We start from the raw sequence: 17,387 nt of genomic DNA on the forward strand, positions 1-17,387 counted from the left end.
ATGGGCAAAGGAAGGCATGGAAGAAGAGTGAGCCCTGAAAGAATGCACAGCTGACAAAACGTGATCTGAATGCTCACTTTTTCTCGGAGGTAGAAGGTGATCCAGTTTAAGATGGCTTCTTGGATGGCACGTTCCTCTAGCCTCTGCAGGAGGAAGTGATGATGGACTATATCAACGACAGCACATGGGTCCAGCAGTGAGTGTGCAGGAACTCTGTTTTTGTTCAGTTTTCTTGTTGTAGAGGGTTCCTGCTTGGGTGGAGGCAATTCTAGAGAGTAACATGGCCTTGGAGGCTTGAATAAGGGAGGTAGCAGAGCTGCTTGCCTGGAACAGATGCCTGTATTAGGAGTAAGATTTGTGTAAAGGAGACCAGGGGTCTGCTTGCCTGAGGAAGTTGTAATATTACTCCTGTTCTCCTGAGTTATCATTCCAGGATATGGCAGTGAGGAATTTTTGTGTTGGTGTTTTCTTGTATGTACTGCACTCTGTCTTCGACTAGAAGAAAGTCTACAGGTTCACAACCTGCTAGGGACAGATTGCCCTAAACTCTCAACTTTATTTAAATTTGATTTTCAAAACACTTGATCAGGGATTGTTTAAGTTATTAATCCTTCAGGCAACACCCATTACCCAACACATCACGTCCACGTCTGACTGATGTCCTTGAATGTGGGTTACAAGATGATGTGTATTTCATTTGTACAACATTATTAGCCCTGAAGAAGGATCTCTCTTGCGTCAAGAATGGGTTGGGGTTACAAAAGTTGTACATAATATGACAAATGTCTAATACAAGAGAGCAATGAAGAATATGATAAATAACACCAGGTCTTTCAAAAAATGAATAAACCAACAGCTGTCTGAGTGATTGGTGACTTGAACCAACATTGACCAAGCAAGCAATACTCATCTAACATATCCTAGGATTGTGGATACCTTTGGGTAATATACCACAGTCTAGAATTTACACATTAAGGTTGGTTCAACCCGGAGTGTGATTTACAGGGAAACGCAATCCTCCTTGCAAATGGTATTCTGGGCTGTTGTATTCTTTTAGAGTCGTATTTGCTTTCTTTTGGGGGTACTGGACTTTGGAGGTCTGTCAGTATTAGTGGAATCTTTTGCCCTTTTTGTTAGTTAATATGTAGATCCTGTTGAGGTGCTAGAGGAGCATTTTGTCACTGGTTGTTTAATTTCTTCCACTTGTGTTGTGGTCCACTGATTTCTGTCTTCAGTTTCTTTAGACCTTTATTGAGTCATGGTGTCTTTGGTCAATGGTTAGGACATGTACACGTCCTGAGGAGTATCAGTTCTCTCAATTGTTTGGAAAGCCAGGCGGCAGGGAGGAGGTGTTCCTTTGCCTTTAACAAGATTCTGGTTCCTTTTGAGCATGTATAAGACCTTCAAAGTTGCGAAAAGACAGGACAGGATGCGACAGTCATATCTATGGGGTGTATACATAGATTCTCCAAAAGCAGATGTGCAGCGGACACAGCCTCAGAGTTTCATTGATGATAAGAAAAAGGGCTTTACATTAGTAACAGTGCTTATCTTCTACTGTAAAATAATGACCCTGGGGGATCATGCTATCATACACACTAATGTGCAGCTTGGAAATGCAATGGATGGTCCCAAACCTATTCTAGACAGATAGGTGTAACACCACCAAGTTAACCATTTTCAACTTGTTCAAAGTTAAACTGATCCAGGCAGCACCAGCAAGCAAGCTGTTAAAAATCTAATTGGCTACTGCCTAATGATGTGATAATTTCACTCTATTTAGGTCAGCGACCTATGCTTCAAGACCATGCCAGACCACAGGAGTGTAATGGGCTAGTTTCTCTAAACAACTGCTTTCAGTCTTCAACAGTGGGTAGGTAATGTCTCTGACAAGACAAGACACAAACGTTATCTTTACCACCAGCTGCAATAAAAGGTCCAAGTTGTCAATAAATCAGAGATTTAATTTATCATCCAACTGTACATATTAAATAGCAGTGAACATCTGTCCAGTTTGAACAAACTGGAAGATCATGCTCGATTAGACATAACTTCAATAATTAAGTATGAAAATAAAGCACTCAAGCACTTTGGTGCAAAACCAGTCCTTTACATGTTCTCTCTCCTACGATAGAACTTTCTAGAAACTTCTTGGTTGATTGCACCTGAACATTTCAGTCATCAAAGAAAGCAAATACATGCATCTCTAGCCACACAGATTCGCTTTGCTCAACATAGAAGAGCAATCAAATTAAAGAAAATGTTTTGGCTTTTATAACCCCACCACCTAAATTGTTCTTTCCATAACAACAGCTGGGCTTGTTTTAGTGATTCATACTCTGAGTATATAATAGATACTGTTTGGAATACTACTTTATCCTTGCCACTTATGCTTGCATACCCATTTGTCTTTATGACGCCACACCTTAACATGGATAGTACGCTTTTTTTCTTAAACAATTTTACTGATTTTGTAAAGCATTAACAACAATTCCATTCACCGAAACAGTCATGTGTACCCATGTATTCCATACAATTACCTTGCTGCTCATCATTTTTGGTAGGTCTCAGCCTAGAGTGGTCCAGCCATGTACGCTTGCGCAGGCATCCACGTGCCTCGTAAAAAGGCACTTCCAGGGTTGTACTCCAGTCGATGCAGGACTTCCAGTCAGTCAATTTGGGCACAGCTGCAATCTTCCCTTTACAGGCAATATCTCTTTTGGCAATTACATTTCTATCCCAATAAGGTAAGGTTCTCCCCTGGTATTCCCCAGATAATCTAGAATTTCCAATAATGCTTCCTTGGGTGTCAATATGACTATACTCCAGGACTCAGGACAGGGAGGAAAACCTCCTCCTCCTCCTGTAATCAATATAGATACTATGTTTTTCCCCCTCATTTTATGCAATCTGTGTTTTTGACTGTATTGTTGGCAACTTGAAATTTGAGAAGTATTTTTTGGTTTGCCTGGACAACATTTAAGGATTATATCACGTTTCAAAGGCTTATTTTAAGTTGGGACATAGAGGTCTAGAAGCTGTGACTTTTATACACACTTCCAGCTTGTGATTTTGTACTACCTCAAAGGAAAGAGCAAATAGTGGAAGCATGCATACAAATGTTAAGTCTGACTGAAAGCTGGGCAGTAGAACGAGTCCCCACTCCCTTTTTCAATAAGTAAAATTTGCAAAGCAGAAAAGGGGATAAATGTACGTCAAACATGCTTCTTCACAATAAAAGGATTTGTCTTGGTGCATGTTTAGATTTGAACAGCAAAAAGGGTAGTAATGGCATATTAACTGCATTTCCTATGTGTGTCCAAACGTAATATAAATAACGTTTTATTTTGCGGTGTGATCACTGTAGACGGTGATCGAATAATGGTGCTGAATGGCCTATGCCTTACTACCCTAAGACATGAGATTGTATTCAACAGGATACACGGTATACAAATACCAAAATCAAGCCACATCACTCAAAACTTAGTCCCAACAAGCATTGTTTGTATGTATTCAAAATTGCAGAAGTTCCAGACCAGTCCTTCCTGGAAGATAAGTTCTTCTTTATTGAACACTTCTGATAACAACAAAAGTCACTAATGTGAAAAAGTCCTTAGTAGACAATTTCTTCTGTATAACAGCCAACATGTATTTAATCACTAACATGACTTTTTCAAGGCTGTGAAGTACAAAAATGGAGAAATCATCAAGATGAAATTATATTGTTTGATTTAGCACATGGCATCCAATCGTGACTTGAAACTCTGTGAGGAAGGTGAGAAAAGTACCTACACCGTATATGAGCACGTGGAAGAATGAAAACGTGCCTCTATCATGCTTTGAAGGAAGGTGAACACCCGAATGATGTGACAGAGAAGAGACCTCAGAAAACCAAATAACAAACAGCGGTAGACTCATGCTGATAAGAAAAAAAGAGTGGACCATAGACACTGTAGTGAGGTACACAATGAACAAATTTGAAAGAGTATGAGTAGAGTAACTAGTCAGCAAAGTCAGAACTTACCACGAAAAAACGTCTTATGGAACAGCTCTTCTTATGATATAGATCAACATATTATATGTATACTGTTAGGAAATGTATCGGCTATCAGTTATATGAAGGAGTCAGAAACTTAAAACCAGTATTTGTAATAGAAAAGCCAAGATATGATACCTGTTCTTGGTATGCAAAGAAGAGCAAGCCCGAATAATTTTCATACACTTGAATCACGTTCAAAATAAGTCAAGACGGCATATGAATTCAAGAAAGTCCGTAGTCAAATAATAATAAAGTCATATGTGGGACCCATGATAAGCCTCCATCCTGTGAATGGAAACCATAAGTTACTACACAGACTCAACTATGGGTTGGAATGAAGTAGACTTTGAAACATAGCCAAGGAACCCATTACACATACAGTCATATAATATGTACCTCCTCCTTACCAGTGTAATCCATTATGGCAACCAATCTTACCATGCTCTTACACATTGTCTGTAGGACAAACAATATAGCGACACCCAAACAAGTGTTACGTAATGCCAACTCAATGAGGAATACTACATCATCCTAGTAAGTAAATAAATAGGTGCTTGAGTATATATCAAAACATGCAACATGACCATCTTGGGCAAGTATGTATGGTAACTGTAGGCATTTGATATGTACCTTCTTACCAATAAAATCATACTCATTGCTTATGAGACATAGAGGAAACAGCAGCACCTAAAGAAGTTTTGAGTGATGCGACTCAATGAGAAATACCACACCATCCTGTGGTGACTGGACCCGCTTAAGTGAGTTAATAAAATAAAAATATATAGGCATGGGTCCAACACACAGAGAGATGTGATATCATAGAGAATGCCAAATAATAATCGGTAAGTAAATACAGAATGATCCAGCAACATAGTCAAGGCTATGCAAGATTACCATGAGTAGAGTAACACTGCCAAGTTACTTACGTTGTCAGGCTGCCGCACTTTGTATCCAACCTACAGAGAGGCATGGAATCGTACAGGCTGCCCAAAAATATTGAGTAAGTAGAAAACAGAATGCTCTGACAAAAAGTCTGGGCTATGTAAGTTTACTGTGTATGGAGTCGCACTACCAAGTCTCTTCGTCATTAGGCTGCCGCACTGTGTAGTGCCCCCGTACGGTGATTTATAAATTACACGTCATTGGACATGGAAAAGGGAGCATAATTAGTATGGTCTTATTTCAAATCTGATAAATTGTCACCCGACCGATAATATGTAACAGCCTGTGCTGTAGAATGCCAGCTACCAATTAAAATGAAACTCAAAAACAAGAAACAAATAAAATATGATATAAAAACCAAAATATAATACCTGTACCCGGCATGCAAGAAGAGTAAGTCCGAAGAATTTCGTCACTAGACGTAGAAAAGGGACGATACCCAGTAGGGTCTTGTTCTAATCATGACAAACTGGCGCCATGTTGAAAGGTACACTAATTGAGTGTATAATGCGACCGCCAGTAAGAAATGTATGTTCATAAGAAGTTTGTTTACAATAATTTAATTTCCTCGGTCCACTGATCCAAAAATAACTCCTAAACCAAAGTCCCTGTATCAAAATGTAAGTCTTAAAGAGAAATATAATCCCAAAAATATATAGCAACGTCCATATTTGGAGGTTCAATTTGTCATGTAATAGTTGAAAGGCACTTCTACTAAGTGGAGTGAATTGAAACAGATATCAGTAACATGCAGTGGTACATGAGGAATACCAGAAGCAAAGAGACTCATTAGAATTGTGGATGTGACAGCACTTTGGAGAATAAATAGTATGTGAAGAACACTAGAGGTAGGGAAGCTAGACAAAAATCTAAGCATAGTTTGTATCAATTAGAATTTTCAAATTGTGTATAGCACTCTATATTGAGAGGAAAAATTAATTCTGATAGGAGTGAATACACAGCAATACACAATAGTTGACAAGAGTATGTATACAGAACAATAAACATATCTATTGTATCCTGTATTTCTTATATATAAAAACAATTAGTGAATAGTTTAAGAGCAAAATGACATGTAATTCTCTATCTGTATTCAGTCCTTTGTCTACAGCCGATAATTTAAAGATCCATTTGGCCTCGCATTTCCCAAGTATCTTGCCTCTATCTCCACCTCTAGGATGGCTGATATTCTGAGTAATGCCATGAAACGTAATGTTTAAGACCTATGTATTCCTATGTGTAGAATTGTAATGTGCTGTTATGGGGTAGATCATGTTATTTCTAATAGCTCTTATATGCTCTTGCACCCGTTCTTTGAGTGGTCATTTTGTGCTGCCCACATAGATTTTCTCACATACACATTTTTTGCCAGTCTGTACGATTCCATGCCTCTCTGTAGGTAGGATACACAGTGCGGCAGCCTGACGATGTAAGTAACTTGGTAGTGTTACTCTACTCATGGTAATTTTGCATAGCCTTGACTATGTTACCGGAGCATTCTGTATTTACTTACCAATTATTATTCAGCAATCTCTATGGTATCATGTGTGTTGGACCCACGCCTATATTGTTTTTATTTTATTAACTCACTTAAGCAGGTCAGGACACATCAGGATGGTGTGGTATTTCTCAGTGAGTCGGCATCACGCAACATTTGTTTAGGTGCTGCTGTTTCCTATATGTCTCATTGCCAGTGTGTATGTGTATGATTATATTGCTAAGGAGGAGGTACATATCATATGCCTACAATTACCATATATGCTTGCCCAAGTTGGTAAAGTAATATGTTTTGATATATACTCGAGCACTTATTTAGTTACTTACTAGGATGATGTGGTATTCCTCATTGACTTGGTATTACGTAACACTTGTTTAAGTGCCGCTGTGTCCTACAGACAATGTATAAGAGCATGGTAAGATTGGTTGCTATAATGGATCATACTGGTAAGGAGGGGGTACATATTATACGACTGTGTGTAATGGGTTCCTTGGCTATGTTTCAAAGTTACTTTATTTAATCCAACCCATAGTTGGGTCTGTGTAGTAACCTATGGGTTCCATTCACAGGATGGAGGCTTATCATGTTCCCACATATGACTTTATCATCATCTGACTAAGGATTTTCTTGAATTAATCTGCCGTCTTAATTTATTTTGAACATGATTCAAGTATATGAATACTATTCAGGCTTACTCTTCTTTGCATACCAAGTACAGTTATTTTATCTTGGCTTTTCTATTACAAATACTGGTTTTAAGTTTCTGGCCCTTTCATATGATTGATAGCCAATACATTTCCTTACAGTATACACATGATCTGTTGATCTATATCATAAGAAGGGCTGCGCCATAAGATGTTTTTTCTTGGTAGGTTCGGAATTTGCTGACTAGTTATTCTACTCATACTTTTTCAAATTTGTGTATTGTGTACCTCACTACAGTGTTTATGGTCCATTCTTTTTTTTGTTATCAGCATGAGTCTATCACTGTTTCTTATTTGGTTTTCCGAGGTCTCTTCTCTGTCACATCATTCGGGTGTTCACCTTTCTTCAAAGCACGATAGAGGCACGTTTTTATTCTTCCACGTGCTCATATACAGTGTAGGTACTTTTCTCACCTTCCTCACAGGGTTTCAAGCCACAATCGGATGCCATGTCGTTAATCAAACATTATCATTTCATTTTGACGATTTGTCCCTTTTTGCACTTCACACTCTTGAAAAAGTCACGTTAGTGACAAAACGTGTTGGCTGTTATACAGAAGGAATTGAATACTAAGGACTTTTTCACATTAGTGGCTTTTGTTGTTATCACAAGTGCTCAGTAAAGAAGAACTTATTTTCCATGAAGGACTGATCTGCAACTTCTGCAATTTTGAATACATTAAAAAAATACTTGGGTCTAAGTTCTGAGTGCTGTGGCTTGACTTTGGTACATGTTTAGATTTAAGGCACAGAAAACTACTCAAAATGCCTAAAATGTTAACTTGATTTGTATTAATTCTCAAGAAAGTAGGTAAACCTTATTTAGTATTTTTAAAGACTGCAATACCATGTTAACATTTAATTGTGTTGGTATCTGGTAAGTCATTTTTTGTAGAAAGGTTAAGGTACTTTTAATATCGAGTATGTAATGCAACGTTGATGTGACCATATGTTCAGAGCCTTACGTGTAGTTATATTTTAGGCCTTTAGATTATAACCCGCAAACATACATTTCTTCTATGGTGAAAGGGGTAAAGCTGAATTATAGTGGAACAACAGTCATCTGGAGCGTTCCGTTTGGTGCTGGGACTGCAATATTAGTACGTAGGGATGGGAAGTGGGCTTTAAAAGCATCCACATGTAACAAAGATGTGGAGAACACATTGTTTCAATATTTTCCATGATTTTACACAAAGATTTCATTGTGTATACTTCCGCCAAGGATAACTTGCATTGTTAATAAAAAAAAATTAAGTACACAACTTATACATACCTGCAAAAGATCTTCCACCACAGGTCGGTGTCCAAAGTAACAGGCAAGATGTAGAGGGGTCCAACCCAAATTAGACTTGCTTCTACCTGCAAATACAAAAGGACTTCCTGTAGCCTTTATCTTGAAATCATCTCTTGTTAAATAGCAAACAGGTCTCTCCCATTAGTAATGTCAAATGGTAGCTGTTTAACCATTACAGAAACAGAGTTGACCATCAGTTTACAAAATGTACAAGTTAATTGATTGGTTCTAGATGTACTACTCCTAGCCAAATACTTAACACATTCTGTAAAATTGGCATCCTTATGCGGTGAGAACAGATATTATTTTGTAAGGTGTAAAATGTATAGTGACATGCTCCCAGGACCCTGCATGCAAAGCTTATGTGCCAGCAGCCCCTCCCAAGCACCAGCAGCTATACTTGACTTTCAGATTAATTTGTAATGGACACCCACAAAAGATGGTTGAGGGAAATATTTGTGTGTTTTTGCTGAAAGTGGTAACCAGGGGCTACTTCTACATTTGACCAACTCATTGCCCACCAGTGGGTTTAAAAATCCAACTATAAGAAAAGAAGAAGACACGCTATAACATTAGACAATTGCGTGTGCAAGGCCAGTGCATTTTTTCAGAATATAAGAGTTGAACTGAAAATCAGCATTCAGGAGGTCCGAAGAGGAAGGTATCAATGCATATGAACCCCATTATTCAATGGAGATGGTCTAAACATTTTTCTAAAAAGTTGTGGGCTTGGATTAGAAGTAGCATGTTAAAATTAAATTGCAGCACAAACACCAGCCTGCTAGCACAGAGGTCGCAATTACAAGTGGTGGGATGTTTACTTCCCCATGTAATTATAAAGCGCAAAGCGATCACACCCTTCATTACATTTTGGCAGGTCAAAGCTGCCAGAAGTTAACAAGGGGAAAGTACCTGGAAATTATCAGTATATGTGGGTTTTGGTGAAGTAGGCACTAACATCCACATGGTGTTCCCCAAAAGTCAGAATATGCGATAACTATCACATTTAATAAATAACAAGCACCTTTGTGTCAGATTTTTATCATTTTTTGTAATCATCACATCTGGAAGGGCCTACTTGTGATCACACTTCTGGTGACAAAAGACCATTACTCCTGTCCTAGTATGGGATAGTGTGCAGAACACCTGTAAAAAGGAGAAAAAAATCCATTGTGTTAGAACTTTGATACTTCACCCCTGAATCAGGGTCTCCACAGATGGTAACATGCATTGGTAAATGCAATAGGGCTCACCTATGTGATTAATAATAAGCTGTTTATTGTCATAAGTTGTAGCTTGGTGAGCGGTGGTGCAATTTAAGCAAAAAAGCTTTAAAAAGCATTGGCAAAGCCAATAGGTCTTGCCTATGAGATATTTATTGGCTTTGCTAATTTTTTTGAGCTATGCGGCAAATGACTAAATGTAATGTACAACAAGCTGTTTGACAGCCAGCACTGTCCTCGTTATAGCGCTATATTTAAAAAAAAAACTTTTATAGGTGAGATCTACTGGCTTTGCCGATGCTTGTTATGGAATGTCATATGGTAAGTTATTAGTATTTATATTAGTATTTATATAGTGTTTACAACGGGTAAAAATGCTAATGTAATAGCATGGAGAATGCCCTTGCCAAGGTGTTAGTGTGTCCAGATTCAAAAGAATTTTAGGACCATACAAAAACTGTGAAAATGTGCCATATAAATGTGCTGAATGTAACATAAGATGTAGGTAGACAGAAAAGTCTAATAGGTTACAGCTTCTATTACAGTGATACTTTAGGCTTTGTGTTACTTTGGGTGCAATAGTTACCAAAGAACCAAAAAAGCACTCATGACTGCTTGGTAGTACAACAATATAACAATAATCTGTGTTTAGTCGGTTTTTTAGACCATTGGCCCCTGTGCCACTGCACCAGCTGTACCATTCAAATCACAGCCATGGTGCCTGCAAGGTAACTACTCTAGTAACTGCTTGTCTAGTAGCAACATATAGCTATAATCTGTGTTCAGTGGGTTTCCTGGAGCTTTTGGCCCCTGTGCCACTACACCTGTGGCACCATTAACAGGGCCATGCAGGGGCCTACCTTGGCAACTGTTCATGGAGATGAAACCGAGTTGAACCCCTTGCAATGACCAGTGCCCGCAGCGCAACTCCTGCTCCTCTGGCTGGCTGTATCTCCTCTAAGGAAATCTAGACACCTCCAGCAGCCGTAGATTGAGAGGGTGCTGTGTTGAGGGGGGTTTGTGAAGAGCGGCAGCAAAGTGACCCAGGCCCTCATTGCTGAAGCGAGTGCCAATGAATGTGCAAAATGAAAAAGCCACAGTACTCCTTTGAGTGAACACATCGAACCACAATTATTTGAGATATAAATCAATTATAAAGGTGTTAAAGTGATTTCAATGAATTGTAATCTGATGCTATTTTGTAATGGCCCTGGTGCCTGCAAGGTAACTGCGCTTGTGACTGGTTGGTTAGTAGCAACATATAGCTATAATAGGTGCTTAGTGGGTTTCCTGGAGCTTTTGCCCGCTGTGTCACTTCACCTGCTGTACCATGCAACAGGGTCATCCAGGGGGCTGCCTTGGGACTGTTAATGGAGATGAAACTGCAGTTGAACCACTTGCAATGACTAGTGCCCGCAGCACATCTCCCTGGTCCTGCTCCTGTGGCTGGCTGTACCTCTGCTGTGGAGAACGAAACACCTCCCGCAGCCATAGAATGAGATGGGGATGGGCGCTTTCAGGGGGTATGCGAGGAGCGGTGGCAAAGTGACCCAGCCCTGATTTCTGAAGGAAGGGAGTGCCAAACCGAGGGAGGTTTCTGCAATGCGGCTAGCTGTACCTCCTCTGAGAAGAACGAGAAATTATGAGCTTTAATATTTCCTTTATGTATACATTTATTTCACAATTGTGTAACACTCACACAAAAATTAAGGTACAAGAGAGCTTTAGAGTGCCACAAAAGATACAACAGGGTTTATCTAGAACAGCTGCAGCAGAAGTAAGAGGGGCAGTCAGAACATGAGTCATAGACTGAGAGGGGGACCATGTAGAGGTGGCGTATGTGAGAAGTGGCGGCAAAGTGACCCGGCCGCTATTGCTAAACAAGAGTACCAAAAATTGAAGAGAAGGGGAAGGACAGAGGATATGGTGTAACAGTCAGAACTGCTAAACTTGGAGTTGGGGAGCCGGGTTTGAGCCTTGGCATTGGCGCAACATACTGTACAAGCACGCCTAAGAGAGCAGCCCCACATAGAAGTTCAGCAAATGAAAAGAAGCACTTGTGCCTTGAGACGCTAATAAAAGCAAACAACAGGAAACAGTTTTCGAAAGCAAATAGAAATGGAGGAAAAGTCAATGGCAAGCACACAAACCAATAAAAGGTAAGGGCGGGACGTAAGCCCCTTTTGGGATTTATATTTAACACAATAGACTTTGCAAGTTTTGAGCAGGCGAAACCTAAAAAGGTGTAAGATAATCTGATTATGGGTGCTCTTCTGTTGTGGTTGTCACAGACTATTAGGATAGACCCTGAAGGTCATTTTCTCACTAATGTCTATCGGTTATCGTTTTCAATGACTCACAGAAGATTCCACCAGCATGTGAGTCACTTCTAAAGTAAGACGGCCACACTTACACAAAAGGGCCTCAAATTGCTGGCCGACTGAGAATTATAGTTTTACACTTGGAATTTATTGTCTCTGGAATAATCATGTCAATCAGAAAAGAGAGTGATTTTAAGGTTTGCTGATTTAAAGAACATTAGCACAATTTTCACAGGAGTAAAGTGGTACTTGAGTTTTGCTCCTTTACAGGAAAGGTTTTATTGGACCTTTTTCTTTTTTAAATCAATGATAATAGTTTATCTGCTCTTTATTAGAAGGGCAATACAGCGGTGAGTTTCTTGAGTGACAAAGCCTAAGCCCAACAGTGCTTAGTCATTGGCTGTGCAATGGAAAGGAATGATTGAGCATGAAATTCCCCACTTTGACCTCCCATTCTGGACAAAATAAAACGATTTCTGTTCACCAGTGCCTACAGTGTAGAACTTTCAAGAGTTAAAAAGGGAACCATCTTTCATCAGTTATCTCTGCCTACTGGTTAAATTTGGAGGCTGGTATTAGGGCAGCTGGCATCAGCACTTACTGTCCAGAAAAGAATGGTAAATCAGATTTTGGCTTCACCGATGGTAAACCCAGTGGTTGCTCCAACTTGGGCAGGGGAACTACATGAGTGGCAGGGCCAGAGAACCACAAGTTTGAGGCCTTCCTTCCGTTCTGCCAAACCCTAAATGATGCCCTAAGTATACTTGCCTGCATGAGTCATGAGCCTGGCCTTCTTCATTGCATGGTTGTACTCAACTCTCTCCCGGACAACACCGTTCCTTAAAATCAATGACTGTTGTCAAATACTTCATTGGATGAAGTAAGAGAGTCAAGTAAGTGCAGAACTCACATACCATAGCTGAAAGCTGAAGGACTTTGACTCATCTGTAAATATTTTAACCTTTAATAATCCTTTATGGTTTGAAACATAACCATTCTCAGTCTTCCTTGTGAAGCCTAATGTGCTTCACGTTATCTAAATACATTGCTTATTGACCATCGTCTGTTCTCAACTTTAATTCATCAGTGCTTTATGGGCCCAATATTTGCCCAAAGAAAAGCACTTACAAACCTGGTGCAGAGGATGGTTTAGACAATGGCTACAGGGATTCAAAACTCTGTCCCAAATTAAACATTTTGTCCCAATTTGATCTGTTTCTCCAGATTTTCATGGTCCAATATGGATTATTGATGCAAGTCCAGCATTCTTTAAAGCAGTTGCAGAGTGAGTATAAGCAGAGTTATGCATTTTTGATTGTGAATTGTCAACAATGGTGACATTTGTGTTTTTTATGATTGTCAAGCTTTGAGTTGTGGTGTTAAATTTGAGCCCAAAAGGGGACTGCGTTTAAGCTGAGAACCAATCCATCTTTGCGCGTACAGAGGTTAATGCAATTATTGCTTAGAGTCGTAGTTTGGTCAGGCCGTTCATCATAATATCCAAGATCCTGGGACAGGTATTAAGAGGTATTTGACTTGCCTGTTATGGTTGAGGTACTGGAATATGAGGCACATGTCCACACCAGGATAAGAACTTTTGAAACTTCTATTGAAAGACTTTACTAACTGAGATTAGTGTTGGGTTGATCCTTCGCGCATACGAGTGGACCACACTAGTCTGAGTAAGTTGCTGCTGGTAGATGACTCGCTTTGTGTGTTTAGTGGTAGCAGGAAGGTACTATTCCCCATTCAATTAGAGCAATTACCAATTTTCTCTGGGTAAACAAACAAGAGTTGTTCTGTTACTTTAGCGTATGCAAAGCTGATAGTAGTGAAGTGAGAGCTGCTGTGTGGTACACCGAGTTAGGCCATCAAGTGTCACGCTGAGATTGGTTGTTTAGCTTTTATCCCACATTGGGATTGGTTGTTACGTCATTGGGTGCTGCGCTGCAAATGGTCAGTTCAGTGGTGTTGTGCTAGGATTGGTGTTTTTTTGAGTATTTGTATTTGCATTTAAAATGAGAGGTGGAGGACATTACCCCACAACTACAATAAATTTATGGCTGCAGACAAATATAAATACAATCCGAATCAAGCAAATAACAAAAAAATTGTGCAGTAATATAAGCAATACAAAAAAATTGAGAAGCATAATTAAAGAAGTGCAGTGAATGGTTCATCTAATATATACACCTTACACAGACAAGGAGAAGAAGCCAAAACTCAGCAATTTCTACTAAACTAGCAAGGTGATAAGCAAATGGAGCAGAACATTTTAACTATGCAGTTAAGATACCTATATCGATTAATAAAAGCAAAAAAGTGCTAGTGCATTTAGGATTAATGATTCATATTATCGATCCACTTAGCTACAGATGACCAATATAAACTCATTTCCATATTATGAGCTGCCAAGAACGAAGACCTCCATTCCATAAATGTGGGTTCATATGGGCTTAACCAACTGAAGGCAATACAGAATTGTGCAACAGACAGAGCAACAAAAACACATACTCCTCATTCCCTAAAGGACTGCTCTCCATATTACCTTTTACCCACTATAGCATCATCACAGGAGTAATCTGAAACTGTTTGCTGATGATTGAGCTCATAAAATTCCCAATCTCACAGACTAAAGTGTTTAATGCAGGTCATAAAGTGAACATATGCACAATTTCCTCCTGCTCGCCCGCACAAGATGCACTTGTCATCTGGTCTCCTGCCCCATTTGTATAGCCTATATGGCGTATAGTACAGATCGAATACTGTTTTAAAGTGTTGGCACCAAAACCCAGCCGTTAGGAGAACCTTAGTCCCAATATCTAATGACTCCTGGAACAAGAGTCCCTCTACACCAAGCCTGGACCTCAATTTGCTGTTTTGAACCTCTAGATCATCAGGAATCGTTTTGATCAGCAAGTTGGACAGGCCTCCAACCCTAGCCCTATTTAGGCTATCCTCAATTAAAGGGATATGACTGACCGAGAACAGACTCTTGTCCAATCTATATACAAATTCTTGACCCTCTAGAATTTTTTTTTTAAAGTACTCCCTTGTGAGACCATAGATCTCCTGCAGCTCGGACAAAGAGTACAACTGTGCTTCCTCCTAAAGATACCCCATAACCGTTATGCCCTTCCGTGCCCACCACCTACCAATTCTATCATGAGCTATGGATGCAAGGGCCAGAGAGCTCCACAGAGGTGTATAACCATTGAGTCAGGTAATATTTATTGTTCCAGAAATTCTTCGCCATACCTTGTATGCTCCTAATAGTCTTGAACTTAGTCTTCTTACAATAACTAGATTTGAGGTTCTTCAAGAAGCACCCCCTGGCATCCGTCCCCAACATTAACTCATAAATTGAGAAAGCTTCAGCAATGTTTAATCCTTCTGTAATGCCAGTAATAAGGATCCCAATATATTGGAGAATGCAGGACGAGTAATAGAACGTTAGATTGGGCAAGCCTCATGCCCCTCAATCTGTGGGGGAGGACCATAAGCTTTGCCACCCTTCTGGGTTTTTAAAATTCCCACAGAAAGGTAAAACAAACACTTTAGACTTTGGCCAGCCAAGGCCTGTAAATCTCTAATGGAATATCCCTAAATAGATATAGCACCTTTCGTAATACTGTTTTTAAAACATTAAACTTCCCGAACAATGAAAGGTGCAGATAGTTAATCCTCATGAGTTCCTGTTTGATGTTAATTACCAGTGGTGCTACATTTGCTTCATCTAAGAGGTCCACCCCACCTGTAATTCTAAAGCCAAGGTACACCGCCTCTCCCACCACTCACTGATCCAAGAATCCTGTTCCTTTAGAACAGACCACCTGTGTCTTCTCCTCAAGAATCTTATACCCATCCCAGAAAACATCCCATAACGCTTAGCAGTCTTTCCTATCTCCATAGGGGCAGCTGAAGGATCCACTGTTACTATCGTTTTATCATCCATGTATGCACATACTTTATATTCTACATGCTTTACTACTACAGGCCTTATCAGCTTATTCCTCTCCAGCAATGTTATAAAAGGGTCAATATAGAGTGCAAACAATAAAGGTAAGCAGGGACACCCATCTAGCACCCTTTGTAAACACTATACGAACAGCCTCTACCCCCATTATTCTCAATCTTGCGATGGGAGCTTGTTACAGCACCCTTACTGATTTAATAAATCCTGGGCCAACCCCTTTCCAAGCTAGGACCACCCACAGAAGGCCCTACGAGACCCTGTCAAATGCCTTTTCGGCATCAAGTAACACTAAACTAAACTGATCTATTTCCCTGTGGCTTCTGCAATATCGAATAAGGTAATTACTCTCCTAACATGATCCACCGTGCCACACCCAGGAATAAAGCCATGTTATTGTGGTGATACCAAGAAAGAGATAAGTCCCCGTAACCCATTTGCCAACACCTCAGCATAGACTTTAGTGTCCGCATTCATTAAGAAGATGGGCATGTAAGACCCAGTGGTGAGAAGAGACTTGCCTTTTTTTCTTGAATATAACAATGGTGGTTATTCCCCAAGAGAGAGGGATCACCCAGACTGCGCCTTTAAAAACACAGAGAGTAAGTCTTTAGAGAGTATGCTGTAGAATACCTTATAAAAAGTTCAAGGGGAGACTGTCAGGTCCTGTGGCTTTACCCCTGGCCAATGAATTGACTGCTTCCAGTATTTCCTCAGAAGAAATATGTAGTTCCAATGCGACCCCTTCACTCAGCTTATCTTTAACGGCATCTGGGGCACCCAATATACCACTGTATCCGTTCATAAGAAAATTACTATCCTCAATATACAAATGCTCATAGGAATCTCTGAAGACACCAATGATATCTGTATGTCGGACCATTTCACATCCTTGGGGGTCAAGAATAGCCTCTATATCTTTGTGTGTCTGCTCTTGTTGAATGTGGAACACGTGCAATCGCCCAGTGCTCGCTCCATATTCATAGCATTCCAATCTATGATTATGAGATTTCAGAGCAACCTCTTTGCTAAAATATTGAGTTATCTTAGCCTTCAAAGCAGCAATTTTCTGGTTGACCTCAGAGTCGTCTAGCTTTGTCGTAATTAGCTTGACCTGGAGCTCCTCAAATAAAGAAAGCTCTTTGCAAAGTACCTGGATCTCAGTCTGCCTCTGTTTTTGTTGAAACAGACTGAAGCTCAAAGTTTCACCCCAAATTCCAACTTTTATCGCATTCCACAGGATATTATCAGATACAGTGACCCTGTTGAAGCAGAGAAATTAATTGATCCACTTGCACATATGATCTACATAAGCTTGATCCAACATGAGACGCTTATCGAACGACCACCAGCCACATGGATTCTCAAGCCCAACACACTCAACCCAACATCT

General features: G+C 39.8%; 1 protein-coding gene across 1 annotated transcript in view; it reads right to left on the reverse strand.

Moving 5' to 3' along the window:
* Nucleotides 1-17,387, reverse strand: part of OSBPL1A (oxysterol binding protein like 1A) — a 1,294,449-nt gene that overhangs the window by 1,175,343 nt on the left and 101,719 nt on the right. The window contains exon 3 of the mRNA XM_069220031.1: nucleotides 8,457-8,542. Within this exon, the coding sequence (XP_069076132.1) occupies nucleotides 8,457-8,542 (86 nt within the window). The remainder of the gene's footprint in view (nucleotides 1-8,456; nucleotides 8,543-17,387) is intronic.

The sequence above is a fragment of the Pleurodeles waltl genome, chromosome 2_2, assembly GCF_031143425.1.
Source record: "Pleurodeles waltl isolate 20211129_DDA chromosome 2_2, aPleWal1.hap1.20221129, whole genome shotgun sequence".
Lineage (NCBI taxonomy): Eukaryota > Metazoa > Chordata > Amphibia > Caudata > Salamandridae > Pleurodeles > Pleurodeles waltl.